Source organism: Amblyomma maculatum, chromosome 5 (assembly GCF_055883805.1).
Source record: "Amblyomma maculatum isolate TAMU_Amacu chromosome 5, ASM5588380v1, whole genome shotgun sequence".
NCBI lineage: Eukaryota > Metazoa > Arthropoda > Arachnida > Ixodida > Ixodidae > Amblyomma > Amblyomma maculatum.
Genome location: NC_139348.1, coordinates 135,616,529 through 135,643,199, shown reverse-complemented (window position 1 = coordinate 135,643,199; position 26,671 = coordinate 135,616,529). Strand labels below are relative to the sequence as shown.

Here is a 26,671-nt window from a genome sequence, read left to right as displayed (position 1 = left end):
CTGTGATGCAAGCAGTTTTAAGCATTTTTTTCTGGTAATTTGAGCTTTCGGTTAATTCGGACATTTTTTCTGGTCCCATCAAGACCAAATTAATAACGGTTTTATGAACTCGGCAGCAAAATGACTGCTCCACCCTGTTTCGTGCAGGTCCATCCCATACAAAATCCTGTGTAATATATATATACTGAATTCTTCAGTACGGTATACACCTCTGTGCAATTATTTAATTTGTATATGCCACATGAATTTTGAAGTGAACAATAAGATGACATTGCTTGCTGTTTTTAATTTTCTGTTCTTTATTCACTGACCAGATATTTGATATTCGAAAGGATTTTTTACCCATATTCTTATTTGATTGTACAGTAAAACCCCGTTACAAAAGACACTCAAGGGACCCCAAAAAGATCTCTTGTAACCAAAAATTCTTACCAACTCGTATGTGCGGCAGTTTAGATTCTCTTATCTAAATTCTGTTTCGTATCAGTGTCCTGTTTTGTTGCATCATGTCAGGAACCAAGAAGGAGCATCTCCTTTTGACTAGGAAGTCTAAATCTCCCCGTTGTTTCAGCCACTGTCATCACATTCCTGTGTGACTGAAACAACAGAGACATTTTGACTTGCCAGTAAAGAGGAGGCACTTCTCGGTTCCTGACATATTGCAACCAAAAAAAGGACACTGATATGGAACAGAATTTAGATAAGGAAATCTAAACTGCCGCACGTACGAGTTCGTACGAGTCAGCTACGTTGCCTGAGTTTACCAGGGTTGTCTCTGTTCTAAATAGTGAAAAAGTTGACTTGGAGACCTGCAAAAATTGCCCTTAGTAACAGTGTCTGTTGTAACCATGTCTCTTGTAGGCAAGGTTGTTAACATGTCAAACATAGGAAAACCAACCAAAACATTTTAAAGTGTCTCTTATAACCGAGTGTCTCCTGTAACAAGATATTGAAATTTTCGAATATTCGAAAATTTCAATATTCACACACCCTTGCCATTGATTCAATGGACATTCAATAGACATACCACTTTGCCCTGCAGCAAACGGCAGAGCTGGCGGCTGCCCAGGAGAAGCAGATGGAGGTGTGTGACATATGTGGGGCCTTCCTGATTGTTGGCGATGCGCAACAGCGTGTGGACGACCATCTAATGGGCAAACAGCACATGGGCTATGCCAAGCTCAAGGAAGCTGTCGAGGAGATTCTGGTGAGTGGGCTTCTAAATGGACACTGCCCCCACCAGCATTGTGAATCTGTGATTACCACATTTGCATGAAAATAACACTTTTACTTACTTTTTTTATATCTCCGTCGTTTCGTCTGTTTCAAAACACATCTTTTGCTTTATTCGAAGCCGTGATGTGATAATAGTGCGAGCCTGTTTTCTCAGTGCTGTTCTTCAAGATCGCCAGGGTGGCCTTCGCCACGAGGCTTACGAGCTGGTAGGATAAGCCAACATTTGGATGATTTTGAGGTCACATGGTGCCCGTCGATAATAGAGGGTGGCTATGAACTTGGATAAAATCTAGCACATGCCAATACAACTGCAACATTTGAGCAGAGTAGAGAACGGAAAGAAAGGCAAAGAGTCGTGGGATCGGGCAGCACAAAACTCATACCAACGATGGTGGAGTAACGACTGTACACAGTTAAGTCTGAGACTGTGTGCATTAATGCATTGAAGGCTTCGCTGCGGTCGACAGTGTCGAGAATATTTTGAAGTATTGCCGGTCAAATAACATCGACGTATCTGTTGCGTTGGTATTTTTGTGAGCTGTTGCCGTGTTTTGTTTTCGTTACCCCCCCCCTCGATCTCTTGACACCTCAGCAGACCTTGGCTTGAATATCCTGTGATCGTGTTATAATCGCAATATCGTTTTCTTAGATCTCAAACTCTTCCCTCGCATTATTTCGTGGTTGCCTTATTTACATGTAAAAACGGTATTGTGTTTCAAGTTTCGTTTGTGTAGCTTGTTATGAAATGGCTCAGCATGCATTTATGTTCATCTTATGTGCACTGTTTGTGCAGTTCTTCTGTAGTGCACTTTCTTTAATTCAAAATTGAAATTTCTGTTACGGGTGCTAAGTTGGTCCATTGTGAGGTACAGATTAAATCGGCACATATAACGAGGACGTAAAGGCCACTCCCAGCTCCTGTCCTTTCCTGTGTGTCTTTTATGACCATGTTCATTTAGTTATGCTGCTTTCATGTATGTGCCTCTTCAGTTCATTCGTTTCAGCACGCAAGGATTCAAAATTGTTTGTTTTTATTGCTGTTAAAGAGACTGAAAAACAACAGCACTGCATTTTGTTCACGGTGGGAAGAACAACTGTGGCAGCTTATAGTTGTACCAGATGTGGTGGTGATTATTCATTTACATGGAACAGTTCCCTTTGCGATGCGATGTGTAAAAGAGCATGTGAGGTGTACAGTAATTTGCCGAGGGTTGTTTACCGATTTTTTCAGGTCCTCAAGTTGCCGATAAAGTGTCCGAATAACCAGGCAGTCCGAAAAAACGAATTCACAAATAAAAACGTTACTTTATTTCCTGAGCGGCTAGAGAAACTGATCAGTCTGTTTCTGCGTCAATCTCCTCATACCCACAACCGTTCTCCCCTCTGGCGTTGCTGGGGTGAAACCATGCACCACTCTGAGCGGTGGGATGTTCTAGCAGAAAGGGGTGTGGGACCCTAGCAAGTCAGGCATTTCGGGGCACTAGACAGCCGCACATTTATATATTTTTTTCCCCTTCGTGCTCTCGTGCACTGCCATCTGCAAGCGGACTTGTGCTGCCGCGACTCCACAGCTGCGCATGCCACTGGCTCCCTTACTCGCAGTTGCACACAAGCCGTGACGTATGGTCACTTGATAGAAGCATGCTCACGCTTACTGGCCTGTTTTCCATGAGGCGGATCTTCGTTGTCATCGGATGACTGAACCGTGGAGGAGGGGCACACGGTGCAAGCCTTCCGATTTCGGAGAGTAACGGGACAGTTAACTCCCCACAGCTAGAGGTGCCTACTATCGAGAGTATAGCTGGTATGCGGGGATGCATGCAGTGCGGGTTTCAGGTTGCAGAGAAACAAAATGGCAATGACGATGTGGCAGTTTTTCCTAGCTTTTGTTCTGCGATCGAGGGAGGAAGTCCGGAAAATTGAACGAGAAGTTTCAAATGTCCGAAATATGGTTCGGCATTATACATTGAAAAGTGTAATGCCTTTCTTTTCATGCTTCAGTAACAAAATTAATCTTCTCACTTGCAACAACCGACTTTTATTGCGGCCGCTGTAACGTTCACAGTTAAGTAAACAGTGACACCGACAAAATTGTCATTCGGTCAGGTGCCTGTTGGCCTTTGAAACAGTAATCCATGCTTCGTTAAAACTTCTAAGCCAAGCTCCACTGGCGTCGTACCCCGTTCGCGTTAGGCTGCATGACCCCAACTTTTATAAGGCTTATTATGTACAGTCGAGCCTCGTTATAACGAACACGGATACAGTGAATTATCGGATATAACGAAGTAAAAGCAAAGTTTGGTTGGCTGTGCTTTATTTCTATGTGAGTTCTATCTGTATAACAAAATTAAAAACTGAAAATTTGACATTAAATCGGTTATAACGAAGCATATTTCGTATTCACACGACCCAAAATCCGCAAAGAAGCAAAAAAAATTTTTTGAAAACGCTAAATTTCGGTTTTAGCAATCGCCTCCACCTAAATTGTGTTTGAATCACTCGCGCTTCCGCACGCTACACCATCTAGGGACCGCGAATGAATCTAGCATCAACGGCTGCCTGGCATGTGACCGGCACATGATCGAACCACCGCCCGCGTCGCCTCCACCTAAAATGTGTTTGAATCACCCGCGCTTTCGCACGACACGCCATCTAGGGACCGCGAGTGAATCTAGCATCAACGGCTGCCTGGCTTGTGACCTGCACGTGATCGAACCACCGCCCGCTTGCCCCTGCCCCTACTTTTTGCCGACCCGCGCGTGTGCTCACTTTCCTCGAGGTCGTGCCGTCGTCTTGCAGCATGGCGGCGCCGAAACGCAAAGCAGTTTCTCTTGAAACAAAGATAAAAATATTCAGGGCGGTCGACAGCGGGCGCAAGAAGAAAGAGATTGCCGCAGACTTCGGCGTTGCGCCTAGCACTCTGTCAACCATACTGAGCGCAAGGCAGAAGATAGAAAACGTGCACTCTGCAGGTGCCGTGAAGAACGACAGGAAGCGCGTCAGGTATTGTCACCACCAGGATGTTGAAGATGCCTTGTTCGCGTGGTTCAAGAACGTTAGAGCGCGCAACCTGCCTGCCTGTGTCTGGTGCCGTGCTTCAAATGAAGGCAAGAAGTCTCGCTTGCGTCTTAGGCCACGATGACTTCTATGCAAGCAGTGGCTGGCTGCAGCGATTTAAAGACCGCCACCAGATTGTTTGCCACACCTTGTGGGGCGAAGAAGCAGTCGTCGATGTAGAAACTGCGAGAAGTGGGCAGAAAGCTTCCGCATGCAACTGGATGGCTACGAGATGCGCTATGTCTACAACGTGGACGAGACTGCGCTTTTTTTAAGCTGCTTCCGGAAAGGTCACTCGTTGCGAAGAAGGAACTGTGCCGAGGAGGCAAGAAAAGCAAAGACCGCGTCACCGTTGTTGTTTGTGTCAACATGGATGGGTCAGATAAAAGGCGGCTAACTGTTATTGGTAAATCTGCTCGCTCCAGTTGCCTGCGCAACGCCCGGAATGTCCAAGCGGACTATCGTTCGAACAAAAAGGTGTGGATGACGTCGTCACTCTTTGAAGCATGGCTGAAGGCCTTCGACAAAGACATGGCAGAGCAGCGCAGGAAAGTGCTCCTTATATTGGACAACTGCTCTGCCCATAGGTGTCTGTACCACTTGAAGCGGTCCGCCTAGTTTTTTTGCCGCCAAACTCGACCTCAGTGCTGCTGCCATTAGACAGGGGCATCATTCGCTCACTTAAATGCTGCTACCGAAAGCGATTGGATACGCAGTTCGTATTTGACATAGACAGGGGCATATCAACGGCCATAAACCTCAAAACTACGCTGGACATGCTCTACGGTGCACGGAACGAAGTGGCACAGTCGACAATAAGAAATTGCTTTGTTGATGCTGGCCTAGCCCCATCCACCAGCGAGACTGAGCCCAACGACGCCCACGGTTTTGAAGGTGAAGCGGACAATTTTGACGAGACGACATGGCGTCAACTGGCGGTTCCGAATGTTACGTTCGAGTACTTTATTGCTGCCGATGACAACTTGGCTGTGGCGCCCGAATTTACCGATAAAGACATTTTCGATCAGCTGCTTCCTACAGATGATGCTACGAGCAGCGGTGAGAGTGAAGGAGAAGGCGAAGAGCTAGCTCTCAACAGCACCGAGGCCGCCGATATAGCGAGGAAATTGAGAAGGTACCTTGAGAACCTACCTGTGGCCACATCAGCTGACATTGGGAAAGCGCTGCACAGTGTTGATTTCGTTGAGAAATTTATTCTATCGAATAGTGTGAAGTACCGCCAAATGAAGATTATGTCGCTTTTAAATAAATCAGTTCTGCGTGGCCTAAATCCCGATTTGTGTGCTCATTTTTGCTTGGCAATGCAAAATGAAAGGTAAGGTTTCGCGTGCTTATACCACGCTTTAAAGAAAAAAAATGCCTTTTTTTCAGCTCTGTGCTTTCCATTTTAGGGTAGCCTTTACTTGGGTTTATGAACAGAATTTTTTTTTGTAGGAATTTGTGTGTACTTTTACAACGAATGCCGGATATAACGAACGAATTTCCGCGCAAAATGAGACTTCGTTATAACAATGTTTGACTGTATTTACAGGTTCGTGGTCTCCACAAAATAGTTGGCAGGCTGTTCTTTTTCTCAAAATTGGCCCTTATTTGGCCTACTGCCATCCCTTCGGGTCAACTTGCTATTGAACATGCGGTGATTTTGCTTTTTCAACCACGCACAAGTTTTGGGAACACAGAATGCACATGTGACCACCCAATTGCTACTTGCCTCCGCACACGTGACCACATTATTATTAGTATGTGTAATTATTGCCTGGCAGGTGATGCTTATATTAGTCTTATGCACAACATTATTGGTGTTGTTCTATCTTCGCACGTGTTGTTTGTGGTTTCTGGCGTTTATTTGAATCCACGTGCAAAAAATTGTATGTACTAACCTTCTGTAATGCTTCTGACAAAACTAGTGAGGAACCTGGTGTGTTAATTACACACTAAGCACTCTGTTGCACCAAAAACAATTGTGTGTCTAAAAGTAAGTTGTTGGTCCCTTTAAGCCTTATTGGAATTAAAGCACGGACTAGACACTGCCAAGCACATCGTGACTTTCTGCTATATCCAAGTGTATATCCAATACACTTCTGTAGCTTGTTAATGTGTCAACGGAAAACTAAACAGCATGCTTGTTTCTGTTTGCAGAATCGGCGAGAAAAGGAACGAGAGGAAAAGGAGAAGCAGCGGGAACGGGAAAGGGAGCGCAGGAGGAGGCGAGGGGTTGATCCGGTGCGGGATGACCGGCGAGACCGTGACGAGAAAAGACACAGAAGCCGATCTCCTCGTGAGGACCGTAGGCGGGATGAAGACCGGCGACGAGACGATGACCGGCGGCGAAATGATGATCGAAGACGCGATGAAGACCGCAGGCGAGACGACGATCGCAAACGCGAGGAAGATCGTAAACGTGATGAAGATCATAAGCGGGACGAGGAACGTAGACGGGACGAAGAACGGCGAAAAGAGCGCAGCCGTCGGGACGAAGAGCGGAGTAGCCGGCGAGATGATGATCGCAGCAGCAGTAGTAGCAGTCGACGCGACGATGACCGGAGCAGCAGGAGTGAGCGGAGTTCGCACCGAGACACACGGGAGTCTCGGTCGTCTGGCCATGATCGGGACAAGCACCGCGATCGTGACTCTCATCGTAGCTCATCCTCTAGGGGTGAGCACCCTAGGTTATTTATTTCTGGGCCTAATTACCGTACGGTAAAATCTTGGTGATACAAATTTGCTGGCTAGAGTGCATTGTGTTGTGTGTGCAGAAATTTGGATGTCCAGACACACTCGTATGCCATTACAGATAATACAAATGTGCGAGCCACATTCGTAACCTCCAGTGCAATGCTCTGCCCACTGATCACTGACTTTGTGATCGCTAATTGTGCTGTACGCACAAGGAGCAGTTTGCAGCATTGTGCGACCCGCACGTCATTAGCTCACGATCACCAGTCTCATTGTACTTGATGTGAGCAGTTTTCAATTATTCAGACCATTTGTTTTCTGGTTGTAAAGTCTGAAAAATTTGCGAACTTCAATGTAAAACACTTTCCTGCGTAGTACTGGCTTTAAAAATGAGCTTTGCTAGTCCTTGTGTTTGCGGGCGATAACATTAGACTGTACTGAGCCAGAGACATTTTATTTATTTATTTATTTATTTATTTATTTATTTATTCCTCAAAGGTCTCTGATGAGACATTACATGAGGGAGTGGGCGTTACAGGGCATATAAGTATAACAAAAATCTTAATGAGATGTTTTCGATGATGCGCTTGAAAATTTTGGGGTCGATGATCAATATGAGATGTTTTCAATGAGCCGTTTGAATATTTTGGGGTCGATGACTGTAGCGACTTCGGTGGGCAGGCCATTCCAGTCCTGTGCAGTGCGCAAGAAAAAAGACTGCTGAAAAGTAGTAGTGTGAGCTTGAGGGGGATACACTGCATTAATGTGGCTGGAGCGGGAGATACGGTGGGCTCTCTTTATGTACGTGTTATCAGATGGCAAAGAATAAAAAAATTTATGAAAAAGGTTAAGACGCGCGATTCTACGCCGTGAGGCTAGGGAAGGTAAGTTTAATTGTGCTTTTAGTGCCGAAATACTCGAATAGTAGGAATAATTTGACAAAATGAATCTTGTTGCACTGTTCTGAACTGATTCGAGGGCATTAATTAGTAAGGTTATCTTGGTATGGGTCAAAAATAGCATTAGCATACTCTAGTTTAGGACGCACAAACGTTTGGAAAGCAAGTTGTTTAATAGGGGGAGAAGCGATAGAAGGGTTACGTCGTATATAACCTAGAGCGCGGTTAGCAGAATTTATTATCTGGTTAGTATGTTGTATCCATGTTAGGTCACATGAAATATTCCCAGCCTCGGCGGCAGCTTTTCGATGGAGGCGAAAAGCAAGGCGCCCGTGTGCTGTGCGATGTCAGTGCACGTTAAAGAACCCCAGGTGGTCGAAATTTCCGGAGTTCTCCACTACGGCGTCTCTCATAGCCTGAGTTGCTTTGGGACGTTAAACCCCACAAACCAACCAGGTCACATGAAATATGTACACCGAGGTATTTCACTGATTCAGTTTTTGCAATCTGGATGTTATTGATGCAGTAATCGGGAGCAATGTAGTTACGACGGCGGTGAATGGGCAAGTGGACAGTTTTAGAGACATTTAAAGACATGGGCCAAGTGTTACACCAGTCCTGTATGCGAGAAAGATCCCTTTGTAACGAGAGAGAGTCAGCGGAACTTGTTATTGCTCGGTAAACGACGCAGTCATCAGCGAAGAGGCGAATATGAGAAGAAATATTGTTAGGCAGGTCATTAATGTATATCAAAAAAAGAAGAGGCCCAAGCACCGTACCTTGCGGTATGCCTGAAAGCACTGGGGTTAAGGAGGAAGAATGTGAGTTAGCATACACGAACTGTTGGCGGTTAGCCAAAAATCCTCGAATCCAGCTCAGAACGCACGGATGAATGTTAAGACGTGATAATTTTAACAAAAGACGACAATGGGGAACCTTATCAAACGCTTTTTCAAAATCTAAAAATACCGTTTCAGTCGGGATGTTGCTGTCCAGGTTTAAATGTAGGTCGTGCAGGAAAAGAGCAAGCTGAGTGTCACAAGAATGATTTTTGCGGAAACCATGCTGATTAGGATTAAAGAAATTTACGGACGTTAAAAATTTGGCAATCTGAGAATATAAAATATGTTCCATTATTTTACAAGAAACGCTTGTTATTGAAATTGGGCGGTAGTTACTCGGTGATGAACGGCTTCCTTTCTTGAAGACTGGGATGACCTTGCCCACCTACCAGTCACGTGGGATTGAACCGGTTTCGAGTGAATCCTGAAAGATGAGTGACAAAAACAGGCTACATGGATGTTTAGTATTTTTTAAAACTTTGGCGTTAATACCGTCTATACCAGTAGATGACGAGTTCTTCAAGGATTCAATGACTTTAACAATGCCCATAGGATGAAATGTGACGTGTTGCATCAGTGGGTGCGTAAGGTATGGTGTATCTGGAAAAGTGTCATGCGGTTCGTTAGTGAAGACTGAACTAAATGTTTTATTCAAAATATCTGCGACCTCGTTCTCAGGTATAGGAAGCTCGGAGCTGTTAAGAAGTGAAATCTGAGTAATTTGATTAGGGTTAATGGTCTTCCAAAAGCGTTTAGGGTTATTTTGCAACATATAGGGTAAAGTGGTAGAAAAAAACTGACGTTTAGCTTGAGCAGTTGACTTGTCGTATTCTTTTAGGACTGCGTAATATTTCTGCCATGCGTTTGGGGTGTTAGATCGTTTAGCTGAACGGAAAAGGCGTTTTTTCTTGTTGTTTAGACGTTTGAGGGATGCGGTAAACCATGGTGATGTTACTTTTTCTGCTATTGTAATTGTGGGAATGTAAAGATGCCTAACCCGATGCATCTCTGCTTTGAAAAGTAGCCAGTTTGTCTCGACAGAATTCAGAGGAAAGTTAGCGGCGAAGGTGACGAAATAGTCAGATAATGCTCTGTTCATGCTGGCATAACCCCCTCTATCATATAAAGTAAGTGTCTTTTTGTTTTTTTGTTTCTTTTGTATGTTGCAATGAAAGGAAGTGTGTACAGCTAAATGATCACTCAGACCACGCAGCAGGGTGATAGCAGTAAAGTTATCCGGGTGAGTTGTTAATACAAGATCTAGAATGTTGGACGAGCTATCGGTAACGCGTGTGGGTTCAGTTACAAGTTGCGTTAGGCCAAATGTCATACACGTGTTCAAGAAATCGCTGGCAGCGTTGCTTTTAGATAATGAGGAGGCAGGGTTAGACCAATTTATGGGAGGAAAATTAAAGTCACCAAAGAGAAGGACAGGGCTATTTGGATACGTTTGTGTTAATGTTGTTAAGGTTTCATGAAGTAAAGGCGTGAAACAACTGTCAGCGTTAGGGGGCCGATAGCAAATACCTATGAGTGTGTGCGGGTGTGAAGAAATGCAGCGAAGCCAGATCATTTCCAGTTGGGATGAGATGTTGATAAGTGAACAATTCAGACTCTTGTTAGTAGCGATAAGTACACCCCCGCCCCGGGAATTATCAGGCCTATCTTTTCGGAATATGTCAAAATCTGAAAGGAAAGGAAGAATCTCGGCATCATGAATAGATATGTTAAGCCAGGTTTCAGTTAGTAGTAAGACATCGCATGAAGATGAGCCTAACATACTGCACAAGGAATCGCGCTTTGGAATGACACTTCGAATGTTAGCTAGCAAAAATGATAGAAGGTGACGTTTATGTGAATTCGGTTTTTGACGTTGAGTTTGTGATGGCTACGAGCATTCATTCCTCAACGACTTGATTTGAAGTTTGGTCAAAGCGGTAGGTCTTTCCATTTGCAACAAGTTTGTCAAGCCGCAGTTTGTACCGGAGATTTCTGGCCTTTCCAAACCCGATAAGGCGTTTCTGAGCTAGGCGCTTGCTTGGGGCGACATCTTGTGAAACAGCATAACCTGTATCCTTAAATTTCCTGGCTGAAGATAGTACTTGCTCTTTGTCCTTAAAGTGAGCAAACTTCACAATAATAGGTCTGCATTTCTCAGCTTGGAAAGCCCCAATACAATAATTTCACCATGTCCATACTCCCTCATGTTATGGTACCAGACTGCAGCTTAGCTATAGGTCACACCATGAATTAATGCACAAGCCACGGGAACCAAGAAGTTTGTTTTGATGGCAACTGTCAAATATGATCGAGAAGGAACCCTCATTCAGAAGCGCCTAATTCCGCTCTCTCAACAGTAGGGTCTCGCAACTTTTTTCCTCACTGGTTGTCTCTCAGCAAGTTGAACAGCGATTGGTGCTGAGAGCTGTCTCTGAACGCAACCTAAAGGTGACATATACTCACTGAAAGCAAGAAATGATTACCGTGAAAGTATAATTGCACAGTGTAACTGTTGCCATACCTCACCTCCTGGCTCTGTTCACAGCTGGCGTTGCGGCTATTAAGAATAAAAAACATCACATAATGCAACCTAAAGGAAACACACCCCAGAAAATATGCAATTTATTGGATTGTTGCAAATTGTGAAAAAAAAAGAACTACCCTTAGAGGATTCGAGCAGATGATGCAGTGCTGAAATAAGTAGTGTTAATCCATTGCGCCACAGAAGCGATGGGAATGGCGGTCTTTAAATGCGCTCTTATTCGTTTTGACAATATTTCCGCTATTTGTTGCCAGGTGACGCTACTCAGAAGACCCTACCGTTGAGAGAACGGAATCATGTTTCAGAAGCTAGGAAAGGAGAGTTCCTCTGAATGCGCCCCTTCCTTTGCTTAGTCTGAGCTGCGGCAATCGTGTGCCCTTCTTTGTGGGCCATCCGGATGGCAGCAAAGACCACGCAGTTGTCTAAAGTAGCAATGATTAATTCTATCCAAGCTAATCTGGCCTATTGACTTTGTTGAGATCCAAGATACCCCTTTATTGTGACAATACCTGCTAGCATGTCTATTAGGCTAAAAAGAACAAACGTTTGGTCAAAAACTTTAGCAGTGCTGCTCCGAGGTGATTTCTTAGGCAATTCCTGCTGGGACCTCATGTCCACACTGACTATGCTTTGTGGGTCCCAATATTTACTTCTTTTGGCTCCTTCCTGTCACATGAAGTCATTATGCAAACAAACCAACTCATTTCAGAGCTTTCGAAATGTTTGTACTTTGAAAACGGGCAGTGGAAAACATGCACTCACCGGAGCTGTACCAGAGCCACCATAGGATGCAAGGGTGTCCGTTTCGGTGACTACTTTTTGTGGCCATTTCGCTTGTCTGGCCCGAGACAGATTTTTCAAATTTCGTCATGTTCCAGATACATCTATATCGGCAAATTCTACATCACCCTATACAAGAGGATTATATTAGGGGTGTGTTGATATAAATCTGTTTGTTATTCTATTCGTATTCATATTTGAAAAACTAATATTCATAATTTCCGAATTAGGGCCGACATAATGAGTTTATTGTATTCAGCAGCAATATGACAACTCCACCCTTTTTCATGCAGATCCATCCTGCACAGGAAACCGGTGTACAAAATCCTGTATAAAATGTATACTGGATTTTTTAGTAGAATACACGCTTCTGAACAATTCTAGTTTAATTTTATTTGTGAATACCACATAAATTTTGAAGGAAATAAGATTAACAACGTTTGGTATTCTTATTTCTTTTTTTTTTTTTTTTTTTTTTCACTATTAGATTTGATATTCGGAGACATTTTTTCTCGTATTCATATTTGATTCATGTTTGAAAATTTCAATATTCGCACATACCTAATGTATAAATTGTAGTCTATTATTATTATTATTATTATACAAGAAGTCGGCAACTTGTGTCCACGAGCTTCAACTCAGCATTTAAGAGGTTATTAGTGAGCATATTTTAAACCCCCCCTTACTGTCACAGAGCACTCCTTGAAGGTGTTTCCAGTAAAGGCGGCTCTTTTCAGCTGACTAGCAAAATTTGAGAGAAGTAGCTAGCAGACAGTTCAAAAATGAGCATTGACACCCATTGCTGTGAAAGAAATGTGAATGAAAACTTTTAAAATTGAAGTGGTGTGTCTTAGTGGCTCTTTGAACCAAGAACTTCAATTTGAAGTGTCTTATTTCCTCAATAAAAGAGCTAGGCCCGTATTCAGAGTTTGCGTCGTTATCGAAAGTGTCGCTATCTCCCCAACCTCGGTTCATCTGATTGGTGGAAACGCCGGAACATGATGTTGTCACCAATTCCGGTTCAGTAGTGGCAACACCTGGTTCCGGCGTTTCGACCAATCAGCCGACTCGAGGTCACGTGAGATAGCGAAACTTCGATAACGACGCAAACTCGGAATACGGGCCCTACTGACTGCTTCCATCAACAGAAACAGCAGTGTTTACATCACATTGCCAACTGTGGCCACTTGACACAACATTTTACTGTCTCAGGATTTGGGCAAAAATATAAGCCTTAGTCCGAAAAGTAAAATGGAGCAACTTTCTTCTGTGTTGCTAAATTGTTTTCGGACATCAGGTCGCAGGTACTCGTAAGTCACTACTCCTTTGGCTTTCAAAGGTCCCAGATGGCGCCTTGGACTCCAAGACCTTTACCTCCACTTGTAACTGTGTCGCCACACACACAACATGCACTTTTGGACATATGGTCTGACACTCGAAAACCTTTGCCACGCCTGCTTGACAAGGGTTATTACTGTGCCACAAGAAATGGCTAGCAGCCGTGTAGAGAAAGCAAGTTTCATGCTACTCTTCTTGTCCTTACGCTGCTTCAAATAAAACGCAGAGTTTGCCCCTGTCTACATTTTTTCCGTAGTACAATGGTAGCTATTTCACAGAGCCTTAGAACACTTACTGCTGATTTTGAGGACATACATTCGATTCTGGCCAAATATTAATGGAGGCGAAATGAAAGCCACTCATGTAATGTGCGATGTGGGTGCACGTTAGGAACCCCAGGTGGTTGAAATCTATCCAAAGCCCTCCACTATGGTGTTGCTCATAGCCAGTGTTGTTTGGGACATTGAACCTTACACCAGACCAAACCAAAAAGCTTTGTTGACAAGCGTTCTGTGTCGGGTCAGGCCACGGCAGGAGTGAAGGGGCGCAAAGGCACATTTGCATTCTTGATTGTTAGGCATTCGTGTGACCGAGTGTGATGAGAGATTTCCTAGGATCCTACGCGAGCATCCCGTATGGGATAGGCTAGTTTGGGGTAGGCAATGTCGCATGCTTATCCTGTGTGAGGTGCATCTTTCTGCGGACAGGCAGTACCACATGCTAGCCAGTGCTATTTTCCGCATTACCAGTTGTATGATTGCCGCTCAATTCTTATTATATAATTTTTGCCGTTGCAGTGAGCAATGGTGACTCGAGCCCCCGTCACTGAGATGACAAGTGAGTTTCTCGGGATAACAGGTAGGTGTCACCACGGCAGGAAATTGCCCGTTCCCATATCTCTCTCTCCTCTTTTCTGCTTTCTTTCTTTTTATCCCTGATCATTATCACCATCTCCATTTTCACCTTCTGTTCTTCTTTCTTCCTCCTTCTGTGTTGTGGGGTATTGCTCTCTACCTGTGGGTTGTGCAGTCACTCTCTTTTTTGTCTTTGTGTTCCCTGCGCGAATTGGGTGGGTTGAGTGAGTTGGGTGTTTGTCGGGAAGGGTCGGCAGTTTGGCTGTTGACTGAACAGGCCGATGAAAGGGAGGCTGAAGACACAGAGACAGAGACCTGCCCGTGCCTCCTCCTTCCGCCGTGTTCTTCTTGCGACTTTACCCCTCTCCCTCCTGCGGAGGAGCCCATCTCGAGCGAGCGTTTTGGAGCGAGGGTTCTTGCGTAACAGGCGAGTAAAGCACCAGGTATGGCCTATACCACACCACAACATTACCGTCTAGGGCGGCGCGCCATCGTCTGTTCTTATCCTGCCGTCATTGCTCGGAACGCTTCCGCGCCAGTCGTGGCAGCATTCCTTTGTTGTTGTTTTTCAACTACTTTTTTTTTTTAAGTTTTGGAATGGTTGTGGGAACAGCTGCAACGCAAATGTCTTCCTTATCCTTGCGTTTACGTACATAGTCAGTTTTAATGCATGAAACGTTGCACGGATTAGCGGAGATTTAGAACACTGGTCGTGGATTTGGCAGCAAGTTTCTCATTATGAGCTAATGATACTAGTAGCCATGTAAATTGGGAAAGTAAGCCTTTTAAGACGTATTTCTATTGCAAGCCACAGTGGTGCTTATTGTTAATGCATCTGTTCAAGATGTTGCAGTGCGTACGAATTCAAGTGTGATTTGATCAAAAAAAGCTGCCAGTTATTTTATTTTTCTCACGACAGTATTAGTTAGGAGAGGCTAAATCGGGTATGTTCTACTGCGATATTTTGGTTCCAAGAACGGGTTGGAACAGAATTAGCGTGTAGACAAGAAGAGGGCTTTGATAAAATCTTTTGAGAAACAGGGGTGTGGTTGGGTTATGCCTAACTTATGCTGGGCACGGGGCTTAGTATGCATTCAACCGACCTGCTGGGGGGGGGATTTGTACCAGTGCACCGTTCAAATGCATGTTTCGAGGGTAGCGGAACTGGGTTCATTCAAGAAATAAGTCACTTTGCTGCACAGACACCTGAAGCAGTGGGCTCTTACTTTCAGAGGTGGCAGGTTTTGGTGCTTCCCTGGGCACCAAACGTTTGACTCTGCCCCAAACATTTTGCGTGACCGTGTACAATCCGTGCCCAAGTGTGCCTTGTTTCACAAGTAAGTTCTGTTGTCTCGGGCAAGATGCTACTGCGCAGGATCACAGGTGAAGCGATCTATTGTCTTTCGGGCGGGCGGAATGACGTCTCCCACGGGGGGCTCCTTAATCTGCATGTTCTTGTTGTTTGGTAGCGTATGTGAACACTGTATGTAGTATGGCATCTGCAGTTTTTAGCATGAAGCACCCATTGAGGTGCAAGTTAAGATGTTGGCATTCTTCATCTTTCATTCTTGAATCGTGTGCATCTCTGTGCAAGGCAGCTAACCTTAGTGCCCAAGCAGAAGAGTAAGCTAAGGATATTGGCGAAACTATTGCTACAGTAGAACCCCGCTGTTAGGCTTCTGGTGGGAGCACACGCAAAAAAAAGGGATCACCCAGACATAATGCTTGAAAGAAAAAAAAAAAAGAAAGAAAGATTGTTCTATTTATTTCTATTTGCTTCTATTTATCTGTACGCTTCTCAGGAATTTGCGAAAATATGTGCCGCTCGCAATCTTGCATGTGCAAATTGTCCTAAATGACCTTCATTGGCTCCGCGTCTGCCTGAGCAGCTGTTAGGGGCAGGGAGCATAGTCTTCCCAGTATTCCCTAGACAGAAAGCAGGTAGCCCTGCTCCTCATACAAACTGGAGAGGCTGAGGGATGCTGGCTAGGGGAGGTCTAACTTCGCTTGCCTTATTGCTGGGCTTATGTCATGGATTCAGCTGTAACGCTGCGATTTCTCTCAAGGCAAACTCGAGGGAAATGCTGGGAAAATTTGTCTATGGCAGCTTACCACAAGTATTTTCACCTGCCTCAAATTTACTGAAAAAGTAAGAAAACACCTAAAATATTTCATTCTGTGCATGGAGGAGTGCGTCAGATTGCAGCTGGCGATTTGGAGGCAGAGTCCACATTTCCATGGAAAGCCCAACACTGGCCAAGTCGAGTATGAAAACTCTTCTTGCCGGCATTCCCACTGTGGATGAAATGCCGTTTAATAAAATACCTGCGTAGGCGATGACATCACTTTGTCCTCTAGACAGTATTGAGAAACTCTATGGCAGGAAGGAAGCAGTGCAGGGGACGACGCACAACTGGGATGGGTTTAATCTTCATCTGTTGGAATTGGACACTGCGTCCCTTAAAGGGCCCCTGAAAGGCTGCTTGAAGTAAAATTTTAATGCAAGCAATTCGCAGAGGTGGCCTTTGTGAGTAATCGAGCCAGATTTGAAAGCTTTAAATGGAGCCGATAATTTGCAAATAATTTTCAAAAAGTGGTCCTGGCGACCGCTCGCAGCCGATTTCGCTGCCGCACTGCTGCGCGTAAACCTTCCCGCTGGCGTCATTGGGGCTGCTGGACGCGCCTGCCGGATGCTCCCATGTTAGGCAAGCGTGGTGGGGCGCCGTTGCAACTTTTCTTTTCTTCCGCGTCGGTCGGGTTGAGGGGGAGAGGAGGAGCATCATTTTCGATCGTCAGCATGTTCAGTGCTAATGGAGATAGCTTAAACGTTTTTGAGGCGAAAGCCTTTAATGCCTCATTGTTGTCGACAGAAGGTTGTCAGCAGAGGTGCCATGCTTCTGAGAGTTAAATAAATTAATAAAAAATAAATTAATAAACTTTGTCTCCACCGGGAATCGAACCTCCATCCCTTTGGATCCCCAGCCCAGCGCTTTACGAACTGCGCCACGCCCCGGATCGTGAAACGCTCTTTATAATTCCCCTTGTCTACCATGAGGATGATAGCGGGATTCTGTGAGTGACAGATACTACACCTTTCCTTTCCTGTAAACGAATTATATAGAACGGTGGACTTTGATGCGTTTAGTGAAAAGCTAGCTGTGGTCAACAAGGGGCGCGCGATGTACCATCGCGACAGGTCATGACGTCACCAGGTGATTCATGCATATACGAGGCTGACCCCGCCGAGCGTCCGATCCAGGCGTCTGTGCGGCGACTTTCATTTGCCACTTCCTCGAACGCCGCACCACACAGCAAACAGAAGCAGACTCAGATGTCTAGAGGCGTTGTTAGTACAGCAGGCATCAGCAGCGTTTGAAATTGATTTACAGGACAGAAAAGGCGCAGTGTCTGTCTGAATTTTCCACGGACACATGTGCCGCACTGTAAAGGAAGGGAGGAAGGTGGGAGTGAAAGAAGAGAGGGAGATAGGGGTGCCGTAGTGGGGGGCCACGATCCACCACGCTGTAAATAGCTTTTCGTGGGTGCACCATGCAAGGAAAAAAAACAGAGGACAGAAACAAATGCCTTCGAGCCGGCACATCCAATGGCATATCATGCAGTGCTGCCTGCGTTCTCTCTGCTGCACATGTTTTGTTTCTTCAAGCCCTCAGTCGCTCGCACTCGTGATGCAACAGTGATGGAGATGCATCATTGCACTGCCTGTGAGCGTATGTGGCATTGGCGTGCCGATGTGGAGCCCCGCTTTGGCTGCCATGGCGACTATCAGCACTCCAAATGCACTTTAAGTAGGATGGTAAAATGCTAAAAGTGGACAAACCATCATTGATAACGAACGACCTCAATACACTGTACAGGAACACTGCCACAGCTGTGTTATAACAGCAGAGTTATTGCATGCGTTTTTGTGAGAGCTAGAATGGAACAGACTTCTGGAAATGCAGCAGGCAGGAAAATGCAGCAGAACAGCAGGGTTCTACTGTATTAGCATGGAAAAAAAATATATATATATTTGTGCAGTAATGTGCTATCAGATGCGAGCGTCTGAATAAGAAATATTGTTTTTTTTTTATATATGCAGTCTCTGCTATATGCGGCAGTGACAGTGAAACGCTGTCGTTCGCTCATCTTTGGTAGCGAGTGACAGTGTGTGATGCATATAATTCTCCAGGGTATTTGAGGCTCATGCTATTCGAGAGTAGAATATTGGACGCGCAAGTTCTGGGCAACAGGTGAAGGTCAATGCTGTAGTAAGAATGCCTCGCATCACTTTCGCAGCTCTATGCCTAAGCCAGCTAATACTTCTTTAACCGACTATAAATGTGCGAAACACTAGCAGTTATAACAGTTGTTTGAGAGATTAGCTAGTTTTTCAGCGCCTCTGCTAAACAGGTGCGCCTTTCGTTTCTTTTTTTTTTTTTTTTCAATACTTCACTTTCTTGTTGACAGCACTTTTCACAGACTTTCTTGTTGAACTATTTTCTGTGCTTTTTTTTTTCCGATCTTCGTGCTCAAGTTTTCTGCAAACGGTGCTGCTTTGTTTCTTGCTTTCTAGCTGAAATGACTTTTTTTTGCTTTGTTGCCAAGTGCTGTTGTGTGCAAAATGTGATGCAATGAATGAATGAATGAATGGGCTGCGCGAAGAATGCAGCGGCTCCGAAAAGGCAGCGGCACCCCCCAGAGTCTCTCACGTCTTGACGCCACAGGTGGGCTGATGCCACTCTTGTTGTTGGAACACTCTCACCTCGGATCTCTCTTGTTGTTCGCCTTTGTGTCTGCATTTTCGCTTTAGAATTTTTTTTTTCCGCAAATTCGGGCTACCCGCATAACTTAGCGACTCCCGACTTGTTGCACGGAAGGTGTGGCATCTCTTTGGCCCGTGGCTCTGCACACGCTGACAAGTCTTCAAGACAAAAAAGAAACAAAGCCGGCATTGCGGCAGGTAGTTCGAACATGTCCATTGAGATGCCAAACCTTGATTGCCCATTAACTGCTCACTGCGGTGCTGTTTTCCAAGCGCGGAGTCATCTCCCCAAGGCATCTGCTTTCCCTGGCTCAACTGTAGTTACCGTTTACTATTACTGTTTGCTTGCTTTAGAGCAGGTGACCTTAGGCTCCGCAGTTTCTTGGAAATTAGTTTAATACTAGTGACCTTGTGAGTTTTGCGTTCAATGTGAAAAGCAAAAAAAAAAAAAAAAGAACGAGGCAAACAGCTGGTTAGGAGCTATGGTGGGATAACCAAATCTGCAGGTGTACACTGCTGCTTTGGCAGTCTAGTCCTAACGTTGCCAGAGAACATTAGGTGGTGCAAATCTATCCGGAGCCCCCTCGCTACGGAATCTCTCTCGTAGTCAGAGTTGCTTTGGGACTTAAACTGTTTAAACCAAACCTTATTGCAGAGCTTGAAGCTCGAGTTGCTTTGGTTGGTACATGCTTGAAGCTGCTGGTTCGGCAGGTATTTGCACACATGTATGTGTTTAGAAATACTACTAGAGTTGCCTGTTGCTTCAGATCAGTAAATGGCTCAGAATTGCAGATGCTGGGATGCCTTGCTGGTCGTGTACACCTTGCCTGTAAAAAAGCAGTGTTGCATTCGCCTTTTCTTTTTTTTTTTTGCCACAATGGAAAAGTTAGTCTAATGTGGCATCCTGCATCCTTTTGAGTTGGTTGCAACACCCAAAGCTTTATGGCGCAGCAACAGGGGCTTCATCGATGAGGTTTGGTGGACAGGTTTTACCATTTCAAACAAAAAAATAAAATTATAAGAAGCCCTTTCTTTGATGTTCCTGTACTTTATACATTTAATATGATGCAAGATATTCTCATATCAGTATGATCTTGTGGCACATTTTGGTCAGTTGTCAGTCCCTTTAACTAATATAATAGACCAGGGTGCATGTTTCTTAGCCATCAGCGGTGTATTACACCAACTTTCTGGCTTGTTTGAAAGCATTTTAAGCAGAGATTTTTGTTCTAAAGAATCACAGCATGCAGCCTAAAGGGTAACGCACACCTCCCCGAGCAAAATCGTAAATTATTTGCATAGCGTCAATTTTTTAACTTTAAAAGAACGCTTTTTTTTTCTTCTCTCAGTAGGCTTAGAAAAAGATTTTTTGTAGGAAGAGTCTCAAAATTCAACTTGGGAAGTAACACGCTCTCGTGTAAATGACATGACTTGGTGTAATGCTTTAAAAAAAATCATTTAAAGAGAAGTCAAAATGGGGTTTGAAATGACGTCATTCGCATTCAAAAGCAGAGCGCTAACAAATTGCAGCGCAGAAGCAATGTACCATTGAGAGTTCGGAAATGAATGACCAGGGTAGCAGCAGGCCGAGAGACGAATCTGGCAACAAGCTTTTTTTATTAGGAGCCAGCTTATGCCCACAAAGGAAAAAGAGTCTGCCGGAGGCAACCATTGCACTAAATTGTCATCGGGCCATATGAACAGCACTCTAGCTGCGCCTCGCTTAGCCAGAATTAGTGGACAACATTGTTTGCCAGGATCTATAAACAAAGGGGAATAAACATGACAGCTTTCCAGCCTGCGTATTGGGATTGTGAATAGCATCTGGATAACTTTAGAAAGACAATGCCAGAATGTGTAACGCAGAGCCATGGGGAGAAAAAAAAACAAGTTAGTACCGCAGAGCAGAAGCGACAGTGAACGAAGCATCGCACCGATCAGACCTCTCATGCCTGGAAACATCTCTTCCGTGTTCCTGCCCACAGATGAGACCTGGCAGCCAGGCAAGCATCGGCGGAAAACACGTCGCTGAAAGCCAGAGAAGCACCCACACACTTGCGGCGCCGTTCCAGCACGGGGCTGCAGAACGAGGCGAGAAAAGAAAAAGAAAAGTCAAGCCTGCATCACGCCAAAAGAAGGTGCTCTTTGCTTTGTTTTGCCTTCACACTCTTAAAAGCCGAGGGTGGGAGGGGAGAGAAGTCATGTTCACATACTCTGTTCTATTTTTATTTTTCTCCCCTTCTATTTCTGTGTCCCTTGCCTGTTACCATCACAAACACTGCACTCATCCCTCTTTTCCTGCGCCAACCGGATACACGAACACAGCCTTGCTAAGTGTAAATCAGTTGTTTTACGTTTGTGCAGCACGTGCGATTGAAAATAAAAGAAAGTGGAATTGTAGCAGTGCTACTGCTGTTGTGTGTTTCACTTCAGACTTTGTGCATGTGGGTGGCGGTAAGGTTTGAAAATGGGAATTCTTTAGGTGTAGAAGCGGCCTTTCTGGCTCTATTGCTGAACCCGCTGCGTACAGGTTCAGCCCCCGAGCCAAGATGGCCACTTGTACTCCTCCCAGCTCTCGCCACAATCTTCCCATTTGCAAGTCTTTTTGGTGGAAGGGTGTATTATGTTTTTTAAATGCAGGAAGAGAACATATTATCCAGGGGAAAAAAACGCATGATCTGAACTGCCTGATTTTGAAAATTTTAATTTCCGAATAAGGTACAGACATTTACTGTTGAGACTTTCACAGCATAAAAGTGTAGATTAGCATTTATAGTCAAACGTCATGTTTGTAAACAAAGGTGGCGCTGAAATCGGCAGCGACACGGAGTGTAGGCAGAAACTCTGCGTGCTTATGCAGTGTCAGGCGACGCTGCCTTCGAAACCAGTTCACGCATGCGAATATTCTGAAGTGTAAGCTTCGTTTGTGTGTAGAAATGGTTTTGTGCCTAGAGAGTAGTTTGCCACTGTTGGAGCCGATTACTGCTGGAATTACCGGCGAAAAGCTGCATTGGCTTCCTTCGCAGTGGCCTCGACAGCACGTGGCTACTACGGTGGGCGGCTGTATAGTGACTGAAAGCGCAGTACAAGAAAACCTAATAGTCAACACTGTTCAACTCCTAGGCCTATTGCTAGCGCATGAAAGGACAGTGATATGAATGTTTTTCATATGACTACTCTTTTGATGGGCTTTCTGCTGCTCCAAGCACCTTCACTATAACGATTATTACCGGCAACTATAGGGAACTAGAAATCATATTTCTAGCTCACTGTACCTGCAACTTATGTGACAATTTCATCATATAGTAATGCTTTGTAACATTCGCCTATAGTGCACTGCCAACTTGTTTTATCATGGCCGATAAAAAAAAAAAAGCTTATGTTTTGCGTCTGTTTCATTGCATAGATGCGTCAAGTTCATTCGCAGGTTAATAGTATATACATAAAGGCAAGAATGCTCTCATTGTATTCTCTTCACTTTGTAGGAGAGGTGCATGAGCGCAAATGCAACATTCTCCACGATCGCTTGCAGCGAAATTTAAGCGATCTGCTAACCTTTTTTTTTTTAATATACTTGGAACATTTTTATTCAAATGCGTTATCTTGTACTGCTTATTTTGCACCCCTCGTAGCCGAATCCACTTTTGGAACATTAAACTCCATATACCATACTGCTCGGTCAGAGCTAGGTTGGACGTAAATATTCAGGTTCCTAATGACCTCAAAAGGAAATTTAATAATGCGAAAAATAATGATGCGTGACTTTGCCGGGATCCTAATGATGTTTACTCGCTTTTTAGGACCGGTGATGAAGAGTCACTCGTTGAAACTCTCGAAAGTGAAAACAGAGAAAAGCTACTTCACAAGACCGGGCCGTTTCGGCAATATTGCGCTAGAGTGACCGCTCAAGGTAACTGCAGTTACCTTCGCAGCGCCTTTCCTGCCTTCCGATAAAGATCATAATATTGCGTCAAAACTTCGTATGACGTAATAGTATATATACAACAAAAAGTGCACAAGCTGCAAGCATTTGCTGTTGCTCTCTTTGTCGTGCGGCCGAAAAGCAACCACGAAAATGAAGAGTTGCAAACTGACCAAGTTTCAGTGCAGAAGTACAACGCATGTCGGCCACGAAGGCAATCTGTTGCCGAAGGATACTTGTCGTGCTCAGCACCGTTACCGTTTGCTCTCGTCTTTATCCGGCTGCAATAAACATGTGAAACATGTGTTTTCTTTTTTGTGCCTTGTGGCGCAACCAGCCACACCACAGCTTGCAAGAATATCAGGAATTATGCTCGAAAAGACAAGCACCACACATTGTGGGGGTTCTTATTAAGCCGTCGAGCCTCTTCTGAGGTCTAGGCAGCAAACACAGAGCTCCCGCGATCACACACCACGTGCAGCCGTTCTCACGGCCGCAAAGTAGTAATGCAAAATACGACACAACACAGAACAGGACTTTGCCCGGAACCAGATGTTTATTGGGTCTTCCCAAAAAGAACGCTGGTGAAGGTCTTGCTGGAGACCCTATCCTTTTGGATGGGGCCTGACACTTCGAAGGGCAAGATGGCGACAACAAAGAAGTATAGCGGGGAGGTATTTACCTTGCGTCCTTCCGTTGTCGCGGCTCGCTGTCGTCTCCTCCTCGGCGGTAGCCGGTCCCCGCCGATCTCGGCGCATCTTGCCCTTTGTCCTTTTTCGGCCAATGAGCGTCGCGTCTGCGACGCCTAGCGGTGCGCTCCTGCGCCCGGCGAGGGAAGAGGGAAACGCGGCGCTACCGAGCAACCCGTTTGGGTTACTCAACCTCGGAAAAGAAGGAATACTTTTGTCCCCTTCATCCTCCGCGGCGCGCGGTGCTAAGGAGGGATGCGCGGTTCTCCGCGATCGCTACACTCCTCCTCCCTAAAGACCGAACGTCACCTGAAATCAGGCGACGGTAGGCCGGCAACGACTTCCTTGCCGCCTTGTTGTTTTGCATCCAACGCTCCAACGCCGCTGTCCGGGTGGCTAGTTTGGAAGGGATGGTCGGGTAGTCCGGTCTTCCATACAGTTCTTCACTGCGCAGGTGTAAGCGCCGCCACGGCGGTTTCGCGACGTCCAGTGCCTGGAGGGTTGGTTGCGCCGTAATCTTTCCGTTCGCTGCTCCACAGCTACTCTGTCTGCCGTAAAGCAGGAATTAAGTCCCTTGCCTCGAAGCTCGCGATGATCCCATGGCACCGCTCGTCGGTACGCCGACCGCATGGAAATGCTGTCACACAGCTGCGACGACCGCGGTCACACCCACACGCACGCACACACGCCACTTGCCGGAAACACGGCGGCGATATCCGAAGCGCTTATCTCGAGAAGTGTCCCTCCATGGCGATCCGGCGCTCGAGAGGCAGCACTGCAGCCGGCAGCTGCTGCTCCTACAGCCGTCCAGAACCGTCGCCGGGCGCTGCTTCCTGACGGCTGGGCGGCGGCGACTTGGGTTGTGGCACGGCCGGTCTCGAGGGAGTGCGCGCTTCTCTTGTGGCGGCTAGAGCTGCGACCGTCGCTGGCACCCAAGGTTTTGTTGCTGCTGACTATCCGATGCTTGTGATGTCGACTGCGTCAGCGAGTTCGCTGGGAGACGACGCCTGTCTTCGCAGCGCCTTCTGGGAGACCCCTTTCGGATTTCCGGCTAGTTTTCCTTTGGCGCTCCTAGCCAATAGTTGCCTGCCATTTGGCCAGGTCCCTACGGCAGCGAGTGGAGAGGGGGGACAGCTTGGTAGCGTCTTCGCCACCGCCCGCTTTTCCTTTCCTTCCCCCCCTTTGTTTGGCACGAGGGGACATACTGACAATACTGCTAGATACGACCCTCCCGTAGCCAGCTCGCTTCCTCACAACCGGTTGCTTCCTTGACCACTCGTCTGAGCGGTCGAGGTGTTGTTGTCAGGCCACTCACCCCGTCAAGGTCGTTTTCGCCTAGAGCGGGTATTGTATGGGCGAGCTTTGGGGGTAGGTGGGGGCACTGACCTTTTCCCGCGTCTTCGCGAAATCGGCGCTGCCGCCCTGCCAGCCACTTCCCGTTGGAAGTACTGTTTTAGCTCCCCGACGTGGATCGGCTTGCCGAGTCGACCCGTGTTCGGATCTTTCAGCCTGTAGTTCAACTGCGAGAGCTTCTCAGCAACTATGAACGGCCCAATCCATTTAGGCGCAAGGCCAGCTGCGAACCCCGTGCTCGCATCGCTCTGCACATGGCTACGCTTTAGAACGAAGTCTCCCACTTGAAATTCCACGTTCCGATGCGCGCGATCATAGGCAGCCTTCTGGCTAGCCCTTGCTTTAGCGCGATTTTGGCTGGCCTCGCTCACTGCTTTTTGCAAGCGATCACGCATGCGCCGCGCGTAGTCGGCTATTGCCGTTTCGCCTGACGAAGCATCCTGCCTTTTGGTCAAAATGGTGTCAGTTGGCGTATTTAGTTCCCTCCCGAACATCAGGAAGGCAGGCGTGAAACCTGTGGAGCGATTCTCGCTTGTTCGCAGTGCAAAGGTGATCGCGTCGAGGTGCTTATCCCAGTCGTTGTGCGTCCGGGCGTATGCCCCGAGTAGTGGCTTCACATCGCGATTGCGGCGTTCGGTCACATTTGACTGCGGATGATAACACGTCGTTCGCTGCTGCCGTACGCCCATGGCGGCACACGTATCACGAAAAACTTTCGCCGTGAAATACGAGGCGTTGTCAGTGATCAGCCTCTCCGGAAACCCGTAGCGACAGAACAATCCTGAGAGCTTCGTCAGGATTTCCTTCGTTGTGGCGTTTCGCAGCGGATAGAGTTCAGCGATTCCGCTGAAGTGACATGTCACCACTAACACAAATTTGTGCCCTCTTTTGCTGCGCGGCAGCGGTCCGATCAGATCGCACGCCACAGTTTCCCATGGCTTTGTGCTCACGATCGGTTGGAGCAGGCCAGGTGGTTTTCCACCTCGCGGCTTCCTTTCTTGGCAGACGTGGCAGGTCCGTACGTACTGACATACATCAGCCTTCATTCCTGGCCAGGTAGCGAGCCGACATAGTTTCTTCCATGTCTTTGGTGCGCTTCCGTGACCGTCTGCATCGTGGTAGTGCTGCAAAGCAGCATGCCTCAGTTGGCCGGGGATGACGGCTTTAAAGCACTCGTTTGAGTCTTCTTTGCCAGGCACGTATTTCAGCAAAGCTCCATCAGCGTCCAACAGGAAGCTCTCCAGCTCACTCGCAGCAATACCAGCTGCACTAGAGCTCGCGCCTACCGCGTTCTCCGCGGATTCTGGGCGCTCTTCGACCAGCGGTGTCGATTGGTCCGTCTCTTCACGCAGACTGGCGACCATTTCACGACAATACGAGTCTTCCTGTTGAGCTCTGATAAGCTCTTCCCTGCTGAATGCAATCTCGATCGGCGTTTTCGCTGTCACGAGATGCGCGTGCTCCGGAGGCAGGAATTTCTCCTTTCGGCCCTCCTTTCCCGACGAGCGGGGAAGTTGCCGCGCCTCCTCTCCCGCGGCTGGGGACGGGTCATTCACCGGCGCGCGCGACAGCGCGTCCGCAACCACGTTTGTGGCACCTTTCCGGTAGCGCACCTCGAAATCGAAGCGCTGTAGCGTCAGTGCCCAGCGCGCGAGCCTCCCGCTCGGCTCGCGTAAGCGGGTCAGCCATGTCAAGGCCAT

At 46.4% G+C, this 26,671-nt stretch overlaps 1 protein-coding gene across 1 annotated transcript in view; it reads left to right on the top strand.

The window, feature by feature from the left end:
• The window catches only part of LOC146189656 (luc7-like protein 3), a 30,060-nt gene extending 8,650 nt beyond the window's left edge, over window positions 1-21,410 (top strand). The window contains exons 5-8 of the mRNA XM_084604421.1: window positions 1,043-1,207; window positions 6,454-6,970; window positions 14,189-14,249; window positions 20,993-21,410. Coding sequence (XP_084460547.1) covers window positions 1,043-1,207; window positions 6,454-6,970; window positions 14,189-14,220 — 714 coding nt within the window. The 3' untranslated portion in view covers window positions 14,221-14,249; window positions 20,993-21,410. The remainder of the gene's footprint in view (window positions 1-1,042; window positions 1,208-6,453; window positions 6,971-14,188; window positions 14,250-20,992) is intronic.
• Window positions 21,411-26,671: the final 5,261 nt, after the last annotated feature.